This window comes from Nelumbo lutea, chromosome 3 (genome assembly GCF_056320005.1).
Source record: "Nelumbo lutea isolate HS-2025 chromosome 3, American lotus-T2T, whole genome shotgun sequence".
Taxonomy (NCBI): domain Eukaryota; kingdom Viridiplantae; phylum Streptophyta; class Magnoliopsida; order Proteales; family Nelumbonaceae; genus Nelumbo; species Nelumbo lutea.
Window position 1 is genome coordinate 85,562,317 of NC_142686.1, and position 15,142 is coordinate 85,577,458.

General features: G+C 39.3%; 1 protein-coding gene across 5 annotated transcripts in view; it reads left to right on the forward strand.

Annotated features, from left to right (window-relative positions):
• Nucleotides 1-3,964: 3,964 nt before the first annotated feature.
• LOC148866175 (S-adenosyl-L-methionine-dependent methyltransferases superfamily protein) overlaps nucleotides 3,965-15,142 on the forward strand; it is a 90,139-nt gene continuing 78,961 nt past the window's right edge. For 2 of the 5 annotated variants that reach the window (XR_016108942.1, XM_088974398.1), the window contains exons 1-4: nucleotides 3,965-4,658; nucleotides 4,880-4,995; nucleotides 5,335-5,479; nucleotides 13,645-13,735. Coding sequence is in view for 4 of the 5 variants with exons in the window: in XM_088974398.1 (XP_088830524.1) it covers nucleotides 4,635-4,658; nucleotides 4,880-4,995; nucleotides 5,335-5,479; nucleotides 13,645-13,735 (376 nt within the window). In the remaining variant the exon portion in view is untranslated. The remainder of the gene's footprint in view (nucleotides 4,659-4,879; nucleotides 4,996-5,334; nucleotides 5,480-13,644; nucleotides 13,736-15,142) is intronic. The other 3 variants (XM_088974399.1, XM_088974400.1, XM_088974401.1) reach the window with 3 other exon arrangements.

Genomic DNA, 15,142 nt, shown 5'->3' on the forward strand with positions numbered 1-15,142 from the left:
GAGAATCATCACCCCTTGGCTACCCTCGGAGCCTATAGGAGCAGTCCTCTCCCTCAGCACCTGGATCTCTGCCCTTAGACAAGAGCCCTCAGATTCGTAGCCATAGCTCTCATTACTACTCATCGACGTGGTGGTACAAGGTGAGCTCGCTCCCAATAAGTTAAGGAGGTCAAAGCATTCGGGACCATAGTCGGAGTAAGACGTGGATATGGTTTAAGTTTTTACCTAACTGGAGGTCTTTATAAGGTTATGGGATTTGCAAGTTGAAGGTCGAGGTCTCTAAAGGTTCAAGCTCTTGAAGGAAATGGTGAAGACTATCTCAACTAAGTGCCCAATTTAAAGGAAAATGGATGACTCAGATCATCTCCGATCTAACGGCCAAGGAGCGACCGCCTTAATAGTCTGAACTGATGCCCAACACGTGTCGTTCACCTCGGGAAGACAAAACAGCCGCGAGTGAGCCAACCGATTCCCTCACTGATTCAGCAGTTTGCTCACCCCTTCTGAGCCAGAGTCAACTCAACCCGGTTGTGACCCGACGTCCGTCTCGTGTATGGTCCTAACCAATCGATACTGAGACCTGTCGTATGTATGGTCATTACCCGGCGCTGAGACCCGTCCTATACACGGCCACAACAAGATGATCCATTACTCGTACCACGCATGGCAGTGGCTGACACTGAGGCCTAACCTGCACATGAGATCACATCTATGAAGCACACGACTGGGGGGCACATGCATCTCGTACCCATACCATGCATGGTATCGAGCTCTTTGAAGCTGAAGCCAACGCCTTCATGTTTTTTGGCCCTCCACAACTCTCTCAAGAGGCAGAATCAGCAAAGTAGCTGCCACTAAGACAAGGGAAGCTTGTCGAAGCCGAGGCCGATGTCTCCATGCTTCTGAGCCAGGCTATCTCCAATGATGCCAAAGCCAAAGCCAAATCTGATGTCTCCGTGCCTCTACAGCAGGCTGTTTCCCTGCGAAGACGAAGCGGAAGCCGAGGTCCTTACCAAAGCAAGCCACTTAGTGCCTCCTAGCAATGATGATATACTCTCTTTGTCGAAGCAGAGGTCCTCGCCTAGACCTCCACCATGGTCTCGTAAGTGGGGGCAAATGATGTAGGAGCATATGGCAAGCCCAGGATGAGGACACATGACATAGAGCCTATTGCATCCTGGCCATCTGCTCATAACTAACATGAGGCAAGTTCAGCTATAAATAGGTGGCATCACTATAAGGTAATCCATCATGGCATTTATTGCTCTAAGCTTTCTAGCTCCCTGGTGACCTCGTCTGAGCTATTCTACTTATGCCTCGTCCAATCCCTTTGCTATGCCCTTGCTAACTTGACCATCAGAGTCTCCGCCCCTGGGAAAACACCCGGGGCCTCTGACATGCTTCTTCCTCTACAGGTTGGACTCACAGGCTCTTGGCTCTATTAGCTCTCAGACACATCAGCAAGCCCTCATCTCGGGAGTGTAATTACTTTGTTGCCCTTGGCCCATCCTTGGTAGAAACAATGGACTTCTACCTCTGGATTTTGTTTCATTGATTCTAAAAGTTTTTAAACAAATTTGAACCTTTTTCCTAAAACAAAGTTTGAGTTTTGTTTGAGATTCATAATTGCAATCTAAGAATTCACATTACTTCTCTATAATTTATATGAAGTTCATTAGCCCTTTCGAAATGATTTGCTTCTTTTAATCTCTAGTTGTTGAACTTGTAATGAATCATGATTCAGTTTTTTTGCCCCCTTTTTATTTTGATAGTTTATTAGTGTTTGAATTTTATTTCAAAAACGAAGAAGCTCTGATGGCCCACGTTGATGTTTGATCTGGTTTTTCATAATCAATTTCTACCCAACATACAACAAAAGCTGGATGACCTCTATGAGTAGCTTAATTCCATGAAAGAGAAAGAGCACATTGAAATTGGCTCTGACATGTTGTTCACAAACAACAAGGATTTCCTATTTAGTGAAGGTACATATTGATCTTGGCCACATTGGGTGTTCTGCTTGTGTTTGTCGGGTTTGCAATCAGCATCATGTTTCAGAAAATGCAAATGCTGATGGCTTGGTATATTTATTTATTTTTCTATCTTCAGTGATTGCGATTCTCTTCATGGTTGTCAATAAAAAAATATTTGTTCATTTTTATATTTCCATTGTTGATGTGAATGCTGGTTAGAGACTGGGTATTGGAGGTGGTTACTGGTTAGTAGGGGGTGCTCACGGTTCAGTTAATCGAATCATGGGGCTTTTTCTTTTAACTAAACCAATACTATTGGTTTTTGGAAAATTGGTAGCCAAAATTGAACTGAAGCAATCAGTTAACCGGTTGACCGGTTCGTTTAATCGTCGGTTCTGTTCGTTGGTTTTTTGGTTTTTTAAATTTTATAATATATATTATAAAAAAATATATAAATATTGAATAAAAACTATAAATATATATAAAATATTATATTTTAAATAATAAATAATATATCACATATTATAAATAAAATGTTATATATTATAAAATTATAAAATTATAAATGTTATATATTATAAATAAAATTATATATATATATATTATATAAAATGTTATTTTTAAATAATAAATAATATATCATATATTATAAATATATATTTATATATAATGCATATTTATTAATTTATAATATATATATATATAAATATATATATATGAAATATATAGAAATATATGTATATCGGTCGGTTTGGTTAACTATCGGTTTTCTATATTGGTTAATCGAAACCAGACAACCGGCTTGGTTAACCAATTTTTCGGTGCGGTTTCAGTCGGTTTGGTTTTCAATTTTTTTTGCTCTCTCCTACTAGTTGGAGATCAGATACCAATCATAAGGAAATTAGATGATAGGTGAATGGAATTTTTGTATATGATACTTAACGTCCATTAATGCTTTTGGACCAACTTGATACTTTTTGAAAATTTGGGTAGTGCAATGGCACGTTTTTGAAAGTTTGGATACTACCTTAATACTACCCCACAGTTCAAGGTACTAAACTGGAATTTTCTCAAAAAAAAGGGAGAATGACTGTTCAACCCACCTCAGAATTCTTAGCCTCACCTTAGAGCTGGGATGAATATCGATGTGGATCGATGCTAGACTATGGGGGCTAAGGGTGCTCACGGTTCAGGTGGGGCTTTTTTTTGAACCAAACTAGTACTATTGGTTTTTGGAAATTGGTAATTGAAACCAAACCGAAAGCAGTTGGTTAACCAGTTAACCGATTCATTTCATCAATTTTTTAATTTTTATAATATATTATAAAAAAATATATAAATATATAACAAAAAATTATAAATATATAAAAAATATTATATTTTAAATAATAAATAATAAATCATATATTATAAATATATATTTATATATAATGCACATTTATTAATTTATAATATATTAAATATATATATATATATTTATATATTTATATAATATACATAATTATATAAAATATATAGAAATATATGTATATCGGTCGGTTCGATTAACTACCGATTTTCTATATTGGTTAACCGAAACGAAATTGGTACCTTCGGTTTGTTTAAAACACCAAAGCGAGACCGAATTGATCGGTTCGATTGACCGATTTTTCGATTCATTTTGATTGGATTTTTTGATGGAGAAGTACGAAAAAATTCTGAATTCTACTAAACTCTATAAACATTCAAAAGTTTAAAAACCCACACCCTATGCACCCATATACGTCGTGAATTAGCATTAATTCCGAATTGGCACCTACCTGAATTGTACTTTAGGCCTATGAATTCTGACCCTAGTCATTCTCCTATTTTTTTGATTGGTTCAATTTTTCGATTTCTTTTGAAAGAATAATGGTTCATCCTACGGCCAAAATGTGTAGGCCTAAAGTAATCTTGGGATAAGTGCCAGGTCGGAATTGGTGAATTAGTTTTGCAGTAGAAATCAGAAATTTGCATTGGCCCTGTCCGTATTTTCCGTTTTTTTTTTCGATTTTTCTGCGGTGAAAAATCCTCACCCGTGGAATCTTGAGTTCTCAGCCCTTCTCTTAGTAAGCCAGAACCATCTCCGGACAAAGCAGGAGCCTCCCTTACAATTGAACCCACCTTTACCTGTAGAGTTTGAATGGCCTGTAAAGGAATTACCGAAGCCTTAATTTCGTTGAGCGGTTTCAGCTTCACTTCACCCTTAAGGAAATTCTGATACTACCTTCTGCCCTTTTCCAGTCCTCCGACTTTTAGTACAGAGGTAACCGGTATCGACGTCATTGATACTCCCTTCTCTTCGATGAACCTGTTGTAACATCTGAGACTTCAACTGCCGCCCTGATAGGCTCATTACTGCAGGGTCACATTATTTGTTTTGGGTTTGTAGTCTGGTGTTCAGTTAAGGTTATGAATCTTTCTTTCGTATTTGTTGATTTGTTCTCCTCTCTGCCACATACTATTTCCCATTGCAACTCTTAGCTTCCTCCATTTCGTATTTGTTTCTCGGCATTCCTCTACTTTGGTACTTAGCTTCGACCGTGAAGAATCCTCTCCACTTCCTCGCCGGCGAAAACTCTGTTGCTTCCATCCTTCAATTCTGTTTGCTTGTTTCCTTGTGTTCCATTTGTTTTACTGTAGATGGGACAGAAAGATTTTCAATTGGTAAAGTCTCAATTATATTTTTGGACCTTTTATGATCAAACTGTTGTTTTCTTCCCCTTTTACATAGATTGAAATTTTTACAAATTGAAAATACAACTGAGGTCTTTCAGATTGAAAAATTTTATGTCCCTCTTACATAGAAAGAAATGCTGCCAATGACAAGTTTTGTCTGCTTAAGTTTAAGTAGTTCTTAACTCCTAAAAGGTTCTTTTGTTCTTCAGGACATGGAAACAACTCCTAACTTGCCGTTGCCGGAAGCATTTCTTGATTTTCTAAAGGAGAATGATCTTGATCCTTCAATTTATGTTTTGGGTGATGTGACTCCACGCTATATAAGGTTGGTGGTCTGATATTGTTATTGGACTAATAAACACTAATTTTAGCTAACTAAATTTGTTTTGCTTTTTAACGAATTATAATTTGATGGACTTGAGTTAGTTCTGATGCATGTTGACATATGTGACTTTATCTGTAGTTGGAAAATCAGTGGCTAGACATCCTTCTGCACACTTTATTGTCCAAACATGGTAGCCTAGTAGAGACTGCAAACACAAAGTGGCAATATGAAATGCCACATCTACTGATGCATGTCTATGTTATAGTCTTTATATCGCCTTTTGTCCTGAATCCTGATGTTTATGGTTCTATGTGATGATGTGCTTTTTCCCTTTGTCAGGCTGAAGCCAGGTGGTGGAACTCAAGTTGAAGAGATTGAGGCTGACATAAAGTGTATGCTTGAGGAAGTGAGTTGGTTACCAGGGTTTTTTTCTATCCCTCCTCATATTCAGATTGCTAGCTCGAAGGCATACCAGGAAGGAAAGGTGAGGCTTAACACGTCTTGGCCTAAGATTTATTTGGCAATGATACTAATGTCACTTGTATTATTGCAGACCTTGCAAAATAAGTTTTCTTGTCTGAAAACATTGTTTTGAGCCTTGACTCCTTTGGTTTGAATCCTTTTAGGTTTTCATACAAGTCCACTAGAGGCTTTTCTATTTTCATTACCTGTTTGTTTGGTAATTTTGGATACAAGTGTTTCTTAGTTGTGCTAGTCATATGATGTTTTTGACATACTGTACAAGTGACAAAAATAATATGTTACAAGTTGTGGGGTCTAGAAGAACTAGTGGTAGCAAGTTCTCACTTTTGAAAAAAAAAAACAAATGAATAGGAAATGATAACAGGTGATTCAACTAAAGGAAACAAGTCCTCACAAAAAGAATGTGTGGCTCGACTACTAGAACGGAATAAGTGATGGTGCTAGGCAACTCTGATGAAGATGATGACGTGGTTGTGATGAAGGGTTGATGGTGGGATCTAGAAAACAGAGCTTTCCTCCTTTGCTGATAAAGCAAAACCACTTCATGGTCCACTGGTGATTAGGTGACTATGAGAGCTTGATCTTAGAGCATTTTCATTGTAGTTGAAGGAGAAGAAGGGCAGAATCACAAGGACTTCTTGAAGTCTTGCTTAGTCGGTACTATTGTTGCAGTTGCAAGGTAACTCCTAGTTGAGAAAATCCAACAATGGGCTATTTATAGTTGGATATTCCTTTCAGGGTATAGGTGAGGTGAATATCCACAAATAGGTTCTATTCATCTTCCTGTCCGAGGAAGAGGCCTTGAGAATTTGAAAGAGGCTTGTGGCATATGTAATTGTGTTGTGGTCTAGGTGCTGCCTGTGTGTGTGGTGGGCCTTGGACCTCAGCTGTACTTGATTTTTCTTTTGCATTTGAATAAAAATTTACCCTATCTTTAAAAAAAAAAGAATTTGGAAAAAGAGGTCGAGGAATCTGGAAGGGGAGCTGCTTCACCTCTAGCCTGTTACCAATCATGATCCACATCATCAGCATGGTTTGGAAAAATTTCCCTGAAATCTCCCCATTTTTTTTTTTTGAAAAAGGTAAGGTACATTTATTGAATGAAATCAGAACCATACAAAGAAGCCCCAAGGAAGGAGCAAAGGCTGAGAACAGACTCTCAGCTTACATTACAACTCAAACATACTAATAGACCTTAACTGAGTCCATAAAACCCTAGGATGGAAGCCTTTCACGCCTGCAGTCCAAGACACTAATTTTCCCACTGCACATGGCACAAGACAGTCCACCTCCTTTACTTTATTTTGAAAGATTCTTCTGTTTCTCTCCGCCCATATGGAGTTGATCACAGCTGCAGGGATAGCCCACCACACACTTCTAGCCAGCTTAGAAAGACCTATCATATCCTAACTCCTTAACAGATCTGATACCTGTTTTGGCATGACCCAAGAAATACCTTCAGAAGAGAGGAAATGATTCCATAATCCTGCCACGAAAGGGCAATGGATGAAGAGATGATTGTTGTCCTCCTCTGCTTGACCACACAGCTCACAAAGCATGTTCTGAATCAGAATTCCTCTTTTTGCCAAATTCTGTTTAGTTAGGTTTTTATCCAACACTATCACCCACAGCAGAGCATTCACTTTGAGAGGAGGGATCTGAGTCCAGATTATAGCAGCAGGAAAATAATCGTGTTTGTCTTCCTATTGTAAAACTTCTTTTGATGAGAAAGTGTTATTGATAAAAAAAAAAAATTCTAGCAGCAGGAAAAATTTCAATTCCTTCACCCGATAATCTTCTGGCGAAAGAATTCACAGTGAAAATTCCATCTGCATTTGACTTCCAGATCCATGAGTCTTCTTCCAAGGGGTTCAAAATCTGACTAGAAGGCAATTCCAACAGGTCCACCACTTGGTCCACTTCCCAATCTTGGAAAGGTCTTCTGAAAGTAGGACTCCAGGCAAGACTATTCCCAATCAGCTCACAACATTCTGCTACCATTACATCTTGATTCTCTACAAGTTGGAACAGGTGAGGGAACAACTCTTCAAAGGACCTATTGTAACACCACTTATCTTTCCAAAACTTCAAGCGAAGTCCTGAACCCAACTTAGGAGACAAGCCATTTTGGATCAGAGGGTAGATTTCCATAATTTTCTTCCAAAGAGAGCAACCCAAGGAAGGAAAGTTCAAGGTGGTTAACCAGTCCCCTCTATCTGTTTCATACTTGGCTGCAATTAAAGATCTCCACCAACTAGTTCTTTCTCTAGCAAATCTCTAGATCCATTTTCCCATTAAAGCTCTGTTAAAAGTTTTCAGACTTCTCACCCCCAATCCACCTCTTTCTTTTGGAGTACACTGTACACACCTGTTTGCAACTGGTTAAGTGTATTTTCTTTTTCTCCTCGCAACCCTTCCATAGGAAATCCCTTTGGAGCCTTTCTAATTTATGTGCCACTTAGTAGGTATTGGGAAGAGAGAGAGGAAGTAGGAGGGGAGGTTAGACAGAGAACTTTTCAGTAGAGTGATTCTAGCCCCCAAAGAGATATTTAGCTTTCCAGGACGCCAACTTCCTTTCCAATCTTTCCACCATTGGTTCCCAAATTAGAGAGTAAGAGCACTTAACCCCCAAGGGAAGCCCTAGATACATTGTTGGAAGATACCCGATCTGACAAGCAAGAGCTTCAAGATTCTCAACCTTCACCACTGGAATTACTCTACTCTTGGCCCAGTTAACCCTCAAACCTGTTACCACTTCAAACCAACTCAACACCCCAAGCATGACCTCCAGTTGATCTAGATCTGCATCAATAAAACACAATGTGCCATCTGCAAACTGAAGTAACTGAACCTTTTCTCCTCCTGGTGCTGATTCAAACCTCTTCCACAAGCCTTCTTCACTAACTCGGTGAACAAATAGGGACAATATCTCCATTATACAAATGAACAGCAGAGGGGAAAGGGGGTCCCCTTGTTTAAGGCCTCTAGAACTTTTAAAGAAGTCAGCCGATTCACCATTAACTAGCACTGCAAATTTGGGGGAAGAAACACAAACTTTGATCCAGTTCTTCCATTTTTGACCAAAATTAATCTTTTCCAAGACTAAATCCAAGCATTTCCAGTTAACATGGTCGTAGGCCTTTTCAATATCCAACTTACAAATCAGCCCTGTATTACCCTCCCTTCTCCTTGAGTCTATCAGTTCATTTGCCACCAGGGCACTGTCTAACATTCGTCTACTCGACACAAATGCAAATTGATTCTTTGACAGAACTCGGGACTGTTTTCAATCTTTTTGCTAGAGCCTTCGCCAGAATTTTATAGAAACCATTTAGCAGACTGATGGGCCTAAAATCTTTAATGCTTGTTGCCCCTTCCACTTTAGGAATTAAGGAGATGAAAGTGGAGTTTACTTCTTTCCAGAGCTGCATTTTGATGGAAATCTTGAAATACTTTCATTAAATCCTCTTTCACCACCTCCCAACACTTCTTATAGAAAAGACTTTTTAGACCATCTGGCCCTGGGGATTTATCAACTTCCATATTCTTGATCACATGCCATATTTCAGCCTCAGTAAAGGGGGCTTCCAACTCTCTTTGTTGAGAATCAGAAATCTTCCTAAACTCAAGATCTGTTGGAAAAGGTCTTCTTGCCCAAATTTCTTGGAACAATTCTGAGAAGTATTTGGTGGCAATTAATTTCATCTCAGCCCCATCCTCTCCCACTAGCTCCTCAAACTCCAACCTCTCGAGCTGATTGAATCTAATTCTTGCATTTGCCATTTTATGGAAAAAGCTGGAATTTCTGTCCCCCTCCTTAAGCCATTTGACCTTGGCCCTTTGCCTCCACTTAATTTCATCTCTAACAGCTAGCCTGTCAATGGACATCTTTGCTTCCATCCTTCTCTTTCTATCTTCCTCTGTTAGAGGACCAGATTCCTCAGCCACATCCAACTCTTTGATCACAAGGCACCTCTTTTTCTCTGATTCTGAGGTTCCACGGAGTTCCAATCTTCAAGACTTCAGGGTTTCCTTAACTACTTTGATATTTTTATTTTGCAAATTTGAATGAACTTGTGCCTTCTAGCTGGAGTTCAGTCAATTTAGAGCTCAACAAAGGAACCAACCCCTTCTCTTCAAACCACATATTTTCCATCTTGAAAGGGGTTTTTGAAATCTCCCCATTTTGTTAGGTGGCAATACTGAATTTTCCAAGGATCTTTTTCCTAATATCTTTGATATTTTGCTAATGTGTTGACTGTTGACTATATTTCAGATTTTTATTAAATGTGTGCATAATTGATGGATTGAAAAGGTCATTGAGTGGCTGAGGTTGATTCCTTATTCTTGAAGGAGAGTTTATGCAAATTTTCATACTCTATTATAATAAATTTTACCTTCACCTTTCAAAAATTGATAAGCTATATATTTAAGGTTTAAAATTTAAGAATATTGTTAGAAACATTCTAATACTTCATGATTCATCAGTGTTTTTGAAAAATATTTTCCTAAAAGGACAAATGGGGATTCGATGATTGGTTTACTATTTATTGATTAAAATGATTGGCTATAACCTTTTTCATGCCTGTTCAGAGATGTTTCAAGCATTGGCTAGAGAGTCAAATTTTTTTGTGGCATAGTCGGTTAGGTCATGTTTCTTTTGAAATGGTAAAGTCTTTGTTTTCGGTTTTATTTAAGTCATCTTCAGTGTCAGAGTTCTAGTGTCAAACATGTTAGCTGAGCAAATAATGTAAAACAACTTTTCATTCAAATAATAACAGTTCAAGTTTTCCTTTTCATGTTGTGTATTCTGGTGTATGGGGGTCTATTACTATAATCTCTGAGGGCGGGTGTAAGTACTTTATCACATTGATCGATGATTTCTCCCGCTATACTTCTGTATTCCCTATGCGTAATAGAGATGGAGTTCCAAAGATTGTGAAAGGCTTACAGAGGATAGTGTTTATGCAATTCCATGTTGAAATACAAATCTTTCAATCAGGTAATGCAAAAGAATATTTTCATGGTGAGTTCAATGAGTTCTTTGCCCCTCATGGATTTGTTCATAGGAGCTCATGCGCAAGAATACCATAACAAAATGGTGTTATAGAAAGAAAAAAATAGACACCTCCTTGGGGTAGCTCGAGGGATGATGTTACACATGAATGTTCCAAAAAGGTTTTGGATGGATGCTATACTTGCGGCTGCTTGTGTCATCAATCGCATGCCCTCCAGAATGCTGAACTACATGGCCCCTCATCAGTTGTTGTTCCCTCAGTCCCCTTTATTTTCCATTCCCATGAGTTTTTGGTTGTTGCGTCTTTGTCCATGATTTGTCTCCGTCTTGGGGTAAGTTAGACCCTCGGTTCATTCCTTGTATCTTTCTGGGGTATCCCTCCTCTCAAAAAGGGTACTGGTGCTTTGATCCCGTTAGTCATAAGTTTTTTGTGTCTATGGATGTGTCATTCTTTGAGTCTGAACTGTTCTTCCTTGCTTCTCCTCAGGGGGAGAGTAGTGTGGAAGAGGAGAAGTAGGTTCAGGTCCGCCAAGTCTGTCTTCCTTCTATTCCGGACCTTGCCCCCTTTCGTGTCTTCCAATGTACACGCCGTAGAGATCAACAATGTGACAGAGATGTAGAGTAGCCAAACATTGAGCAATCGACACCATCAAACTCCCAGGAGGTAAGTCCAAACCCTTTTGCACCTATTGGTACCTCGCTCCTACTATGGATGACCTTGACATTCCTATTGCTCAAAGAAAAGGAGTCAGGTCATGCACTACCAAACACCCCATTACCCAGTATGTCTCCTATAATCACATTTCCCCCTCATACCGAGTCTTCCTATCTGTAGTTGGTTGCATCCCTGTACTCAAAAATGTTGTAGAAGCCTTAATATACCCTGAATGGACAGATGCTATGAAGGAGGAGATTAATGCCCTCCATAAAGATCAAACTTGGGAATTGGTGGATCTTCCAAGGGGGAAAGACCCGATGGGGTGTAAGTGGGTGTTTACAGTTAAACACAAGGCGGACGGGACATTTGAAAGGTATAAAGCAAGATTAGTAGCCAAGGGGTACACTCAAGTATACGGGGTTGACTATGATGAGACTTTTGCTCCAGTAGCTAAGACGAACTCAATTAGAGTCCTCCTGTTAGTAGCTGCTAACCTTGATTGGGAATTGCATCAACTAGACATAAAATAATGTTTTTTTTAAATGGTGACCTAGAGGAGGAGGTCTACATGGTTCAACCCCTTGGATTCTATGCCAAGGGAAGTGAAAATAAGGTGTGCAAGTTGAGAAAGTCTCTTTATGGTTTAAAACAATCTCCTAGGGCTTGGTTCAATAAGTTTAATATGGTAGTTTAGCAGGTAGGGCTCAAGCAATGTCAGTCTGATCACACACTCTTTGTAAAGAGATGTCAGGAGCATGTTGCTGTATTGATAGTGTATGTGGATGATATCATCGTTACAAGAAATTGGAGTCCAAAAATACAAAAATGGAAACAATTCCTTGCATCTAAATTTGAAGTGAAAGATCTAGGTCCCTTAAAGCATTTTCTTGGAATTGAATCGCCCACTCAAAAAGGGGCATCTTCATTTCTCAAAGGAAGTATACCCTTGATCTGTTACAAGACACAAGCAAGTTAGGTGCAAGGCCAGCAGATACTCCCATGGATGTTGATCACAAATTGGGTGACTGTGATGGTGAACATTTGAAAGATGTGAAACAATTACAAATGTTAGTGGGAAAGTTGATTTATTTGTTCATAACCTGTCCAAACATTGCCTATTCAGTTGGGGTTCTGAGCAAATTCATTCACTCTCCTAAGAAACTACACATGGAGGCAGCAGAGAGAGTTCTTAGATACTTAAAAAAGTATCCAGGAACAGGTCTACTATTCAGTAGACATGATCATCTAAAGGTGGAAGTCTTTACAGATGCTGATTTGGGCAGGTGCTGTGGATGATAGAAAGTTCACAAGTGGGTATTGCACATTTGTGGGAGGAAACCTAGTGACTTGGAAAAGCAAGAAACAAAGTCTGGTAGCAAGGTCAAGTGCTGAAGCTGAATATAGAGCTATGGTACATGGGGTGGCTGAAGTTCTTTGGCTAAAAAATCTTCTAGGGCAGCTTGGAGTTGTTGTTCATAATCCTATGTTGCTTTATTGTGACAACAAGGCAGCCATAAACATCGCCAACAATTCTCTTACATGAGAGGACCAAGCACGTTGAAGTGGACAAACACTTCATAAGGGAAAAATTGGAAAAAAAGGGAAATTTGCATCCCTTAGTCAACTCCAAGGAACAACTTGCTGATGCCCTCACAAAAGGGCTTCCATACTCGCGGCACAATGAGTTATGTGACAAGCTGGGCATGATAGACATATTCAGCCCAACTTGAGGGGGGAGTGTTGTGAGGATTATTTAATTGTTATTTTACAGTTGCTATTTGTGTGTTGTCAGCCTAAGATGCCGTCAGCCAGTTAGTTTCTTTCTTTCTTTCTTGTTAGATTGTTACTAGGGAGTGCTGCCAGGGGCATACTTGTAATCTCTCAATCCTTTATATTAAGTTAATATAAATAACAAACTGGCTGCCGCCAGCTACCGTTTTTGGAGACCCTCAATCGTATCTTTCTCTTCTCCTCTCTCTCTCTCTCTCTCTCATCTCTCCCTCTCTCCATGAATGATTAAAACTCAATTTTGATGGAAGTTTTATAGGCAATTTGGGATTGCTTGGGATAGGGGTGTCTTCCAAGATCCAAAAGGAATAGTGGTGGCTTTGTATTCAGGACCCTTAGAGCACTGATGCACTGGCGACAGAACTGGCCAGCTTACTGCAGGGGTGAAAGTTTGCTTAACAATTTGGATTCCACAATCTAGAGGTGGAAGGGGACTCTCAGGTGGTCATTTCTAGGACAAGATGCAGCACCCAAATCCCTTGGTTTTTCAGAACAAACTTAGGGAGATTGAAAACCTAATAAGGGAGCAAAATGTTTCTTCTAATGGATGCAGCATGTACACTATTTGTTGAATTGTTTCTGTTTCTGTAGTTTGTATATGTTCACAGTTATTGATATGCTTGTTCTGATCTTTCTTTCTCTTTAAATATACTTTTCCTCCACATTAAGCCGTTTTTCTTAGTTACCTTTTACTTGGTCTCAGATTTATGGCATGGATGCAGCATCTGGAGCTGCTGTTTTAGCCTTGAATGTCTCAGCTGGAGATCATGTCCTTGATCTTTGTGCTGCTCCTGGTAATTAATTCTCACCTATATCTGTAGATGTTCTTTGTTTCAATTTGAGCAGTTCAAACAATTGTACAAAATTGGGAATGGTCCTTTGTAATGTAGTAGTTTGTTCTATACATTTAAATTGCCAAATCTTTCAACGGGCCTGCCATGGTAATGATTGCATTCAGAACGAAAATGATTTTTTTTGGCAGTCAAAAATAATTTATGGAGGTATCTGGATGAAAGATGTACTTATGTAGTAGTAGGCATTAGGCAGTGTTACCTTGGAACATGACTCGATTCCCAATCCCAAATATTCAAATCAACTTCATAATACAAATCATAGCACAAAGATGTAAGGGGTCACTTCTTGGTGCAATGATAAAATCTTGGGTTGACATGACAAACATGTGAATGCAGGTTAAAGTTTTAGAGTAGGCACTTTTTACAAGAAATACCAAAGGTGAGGTCTGTAGCTAGTCCACTCCTCCCAAGACCCTGGATAGCTAGGACCAACATTGAGGAATGACCCTAAATGGTGAGGTAGAGAACTTAACATCTGTTGAAGCTGATTTTGGGTTGGACTTTATTGAAAAACGATCTCTATTATGTAACGGTAGAGAAATGGAAGATGGAGCTTATAAAATCAAACTCCTTGGTCTCCCCTTTAACCTGTGGCAGTTGGAAACTCTTTATAAAATGGTTCATGCATTGGGTGTTCTTCTGGCAACTGATACAACTAATCTCCAAGTGGTGGTAGTTGAAGTGGCTGGAGTAAAACCAGAAGGTGTTCCTCACTCGATTGATGTATTCCATGGTGGGCTCTGGAGTAAGGTCTGGTTAGCGACAGAATGTGAAGTGTCACTTTGGATAGAGAGGTGTAAGGTTGAAGAAGGTGATGATGTGGCAGGCATGTGCTTATGTGGAAGGAGGGAGGATAAAGAAACAAAGATGTTTCAGAATATGAACAGTCAGAAGCTGGGGGTCAAAACGGGGAAAACATGGAGAAGGAAAAAATTTCAAATGAATTCAATTTGAAAAGGAGAGGTGTACGTGGCCCTTCCTATGTGGAGATTACAAGATTTGGAATGAATTCTGATCTGATACAGGGTTCAAAGCGAAGTAAAGCGTCGATGAACAAAACAGGATGCACTGAACCAACCCACTGGGATGTTGGTCGTGTTAGCAACTCGCTTGGTTATCATGATGAGTTGAGACCTACCGAGTCTTATGCAAGTAGCAAGATGTAGCAAGAAAAAGGTGTTATCGACTAGGGACAATATGTTAAGTCTATCAGCGTCCCCAGTCGATGTGCTTGTTAGAAAAGCAGCACATGTGTGCGTTCAGGTTCGTCCTTGCAATGGGTTTCAAGGCCAGTGGCAACTCAGATGAGTCAAAATGGAGCAGTTATGGACCGTCCAAATCCCAGGT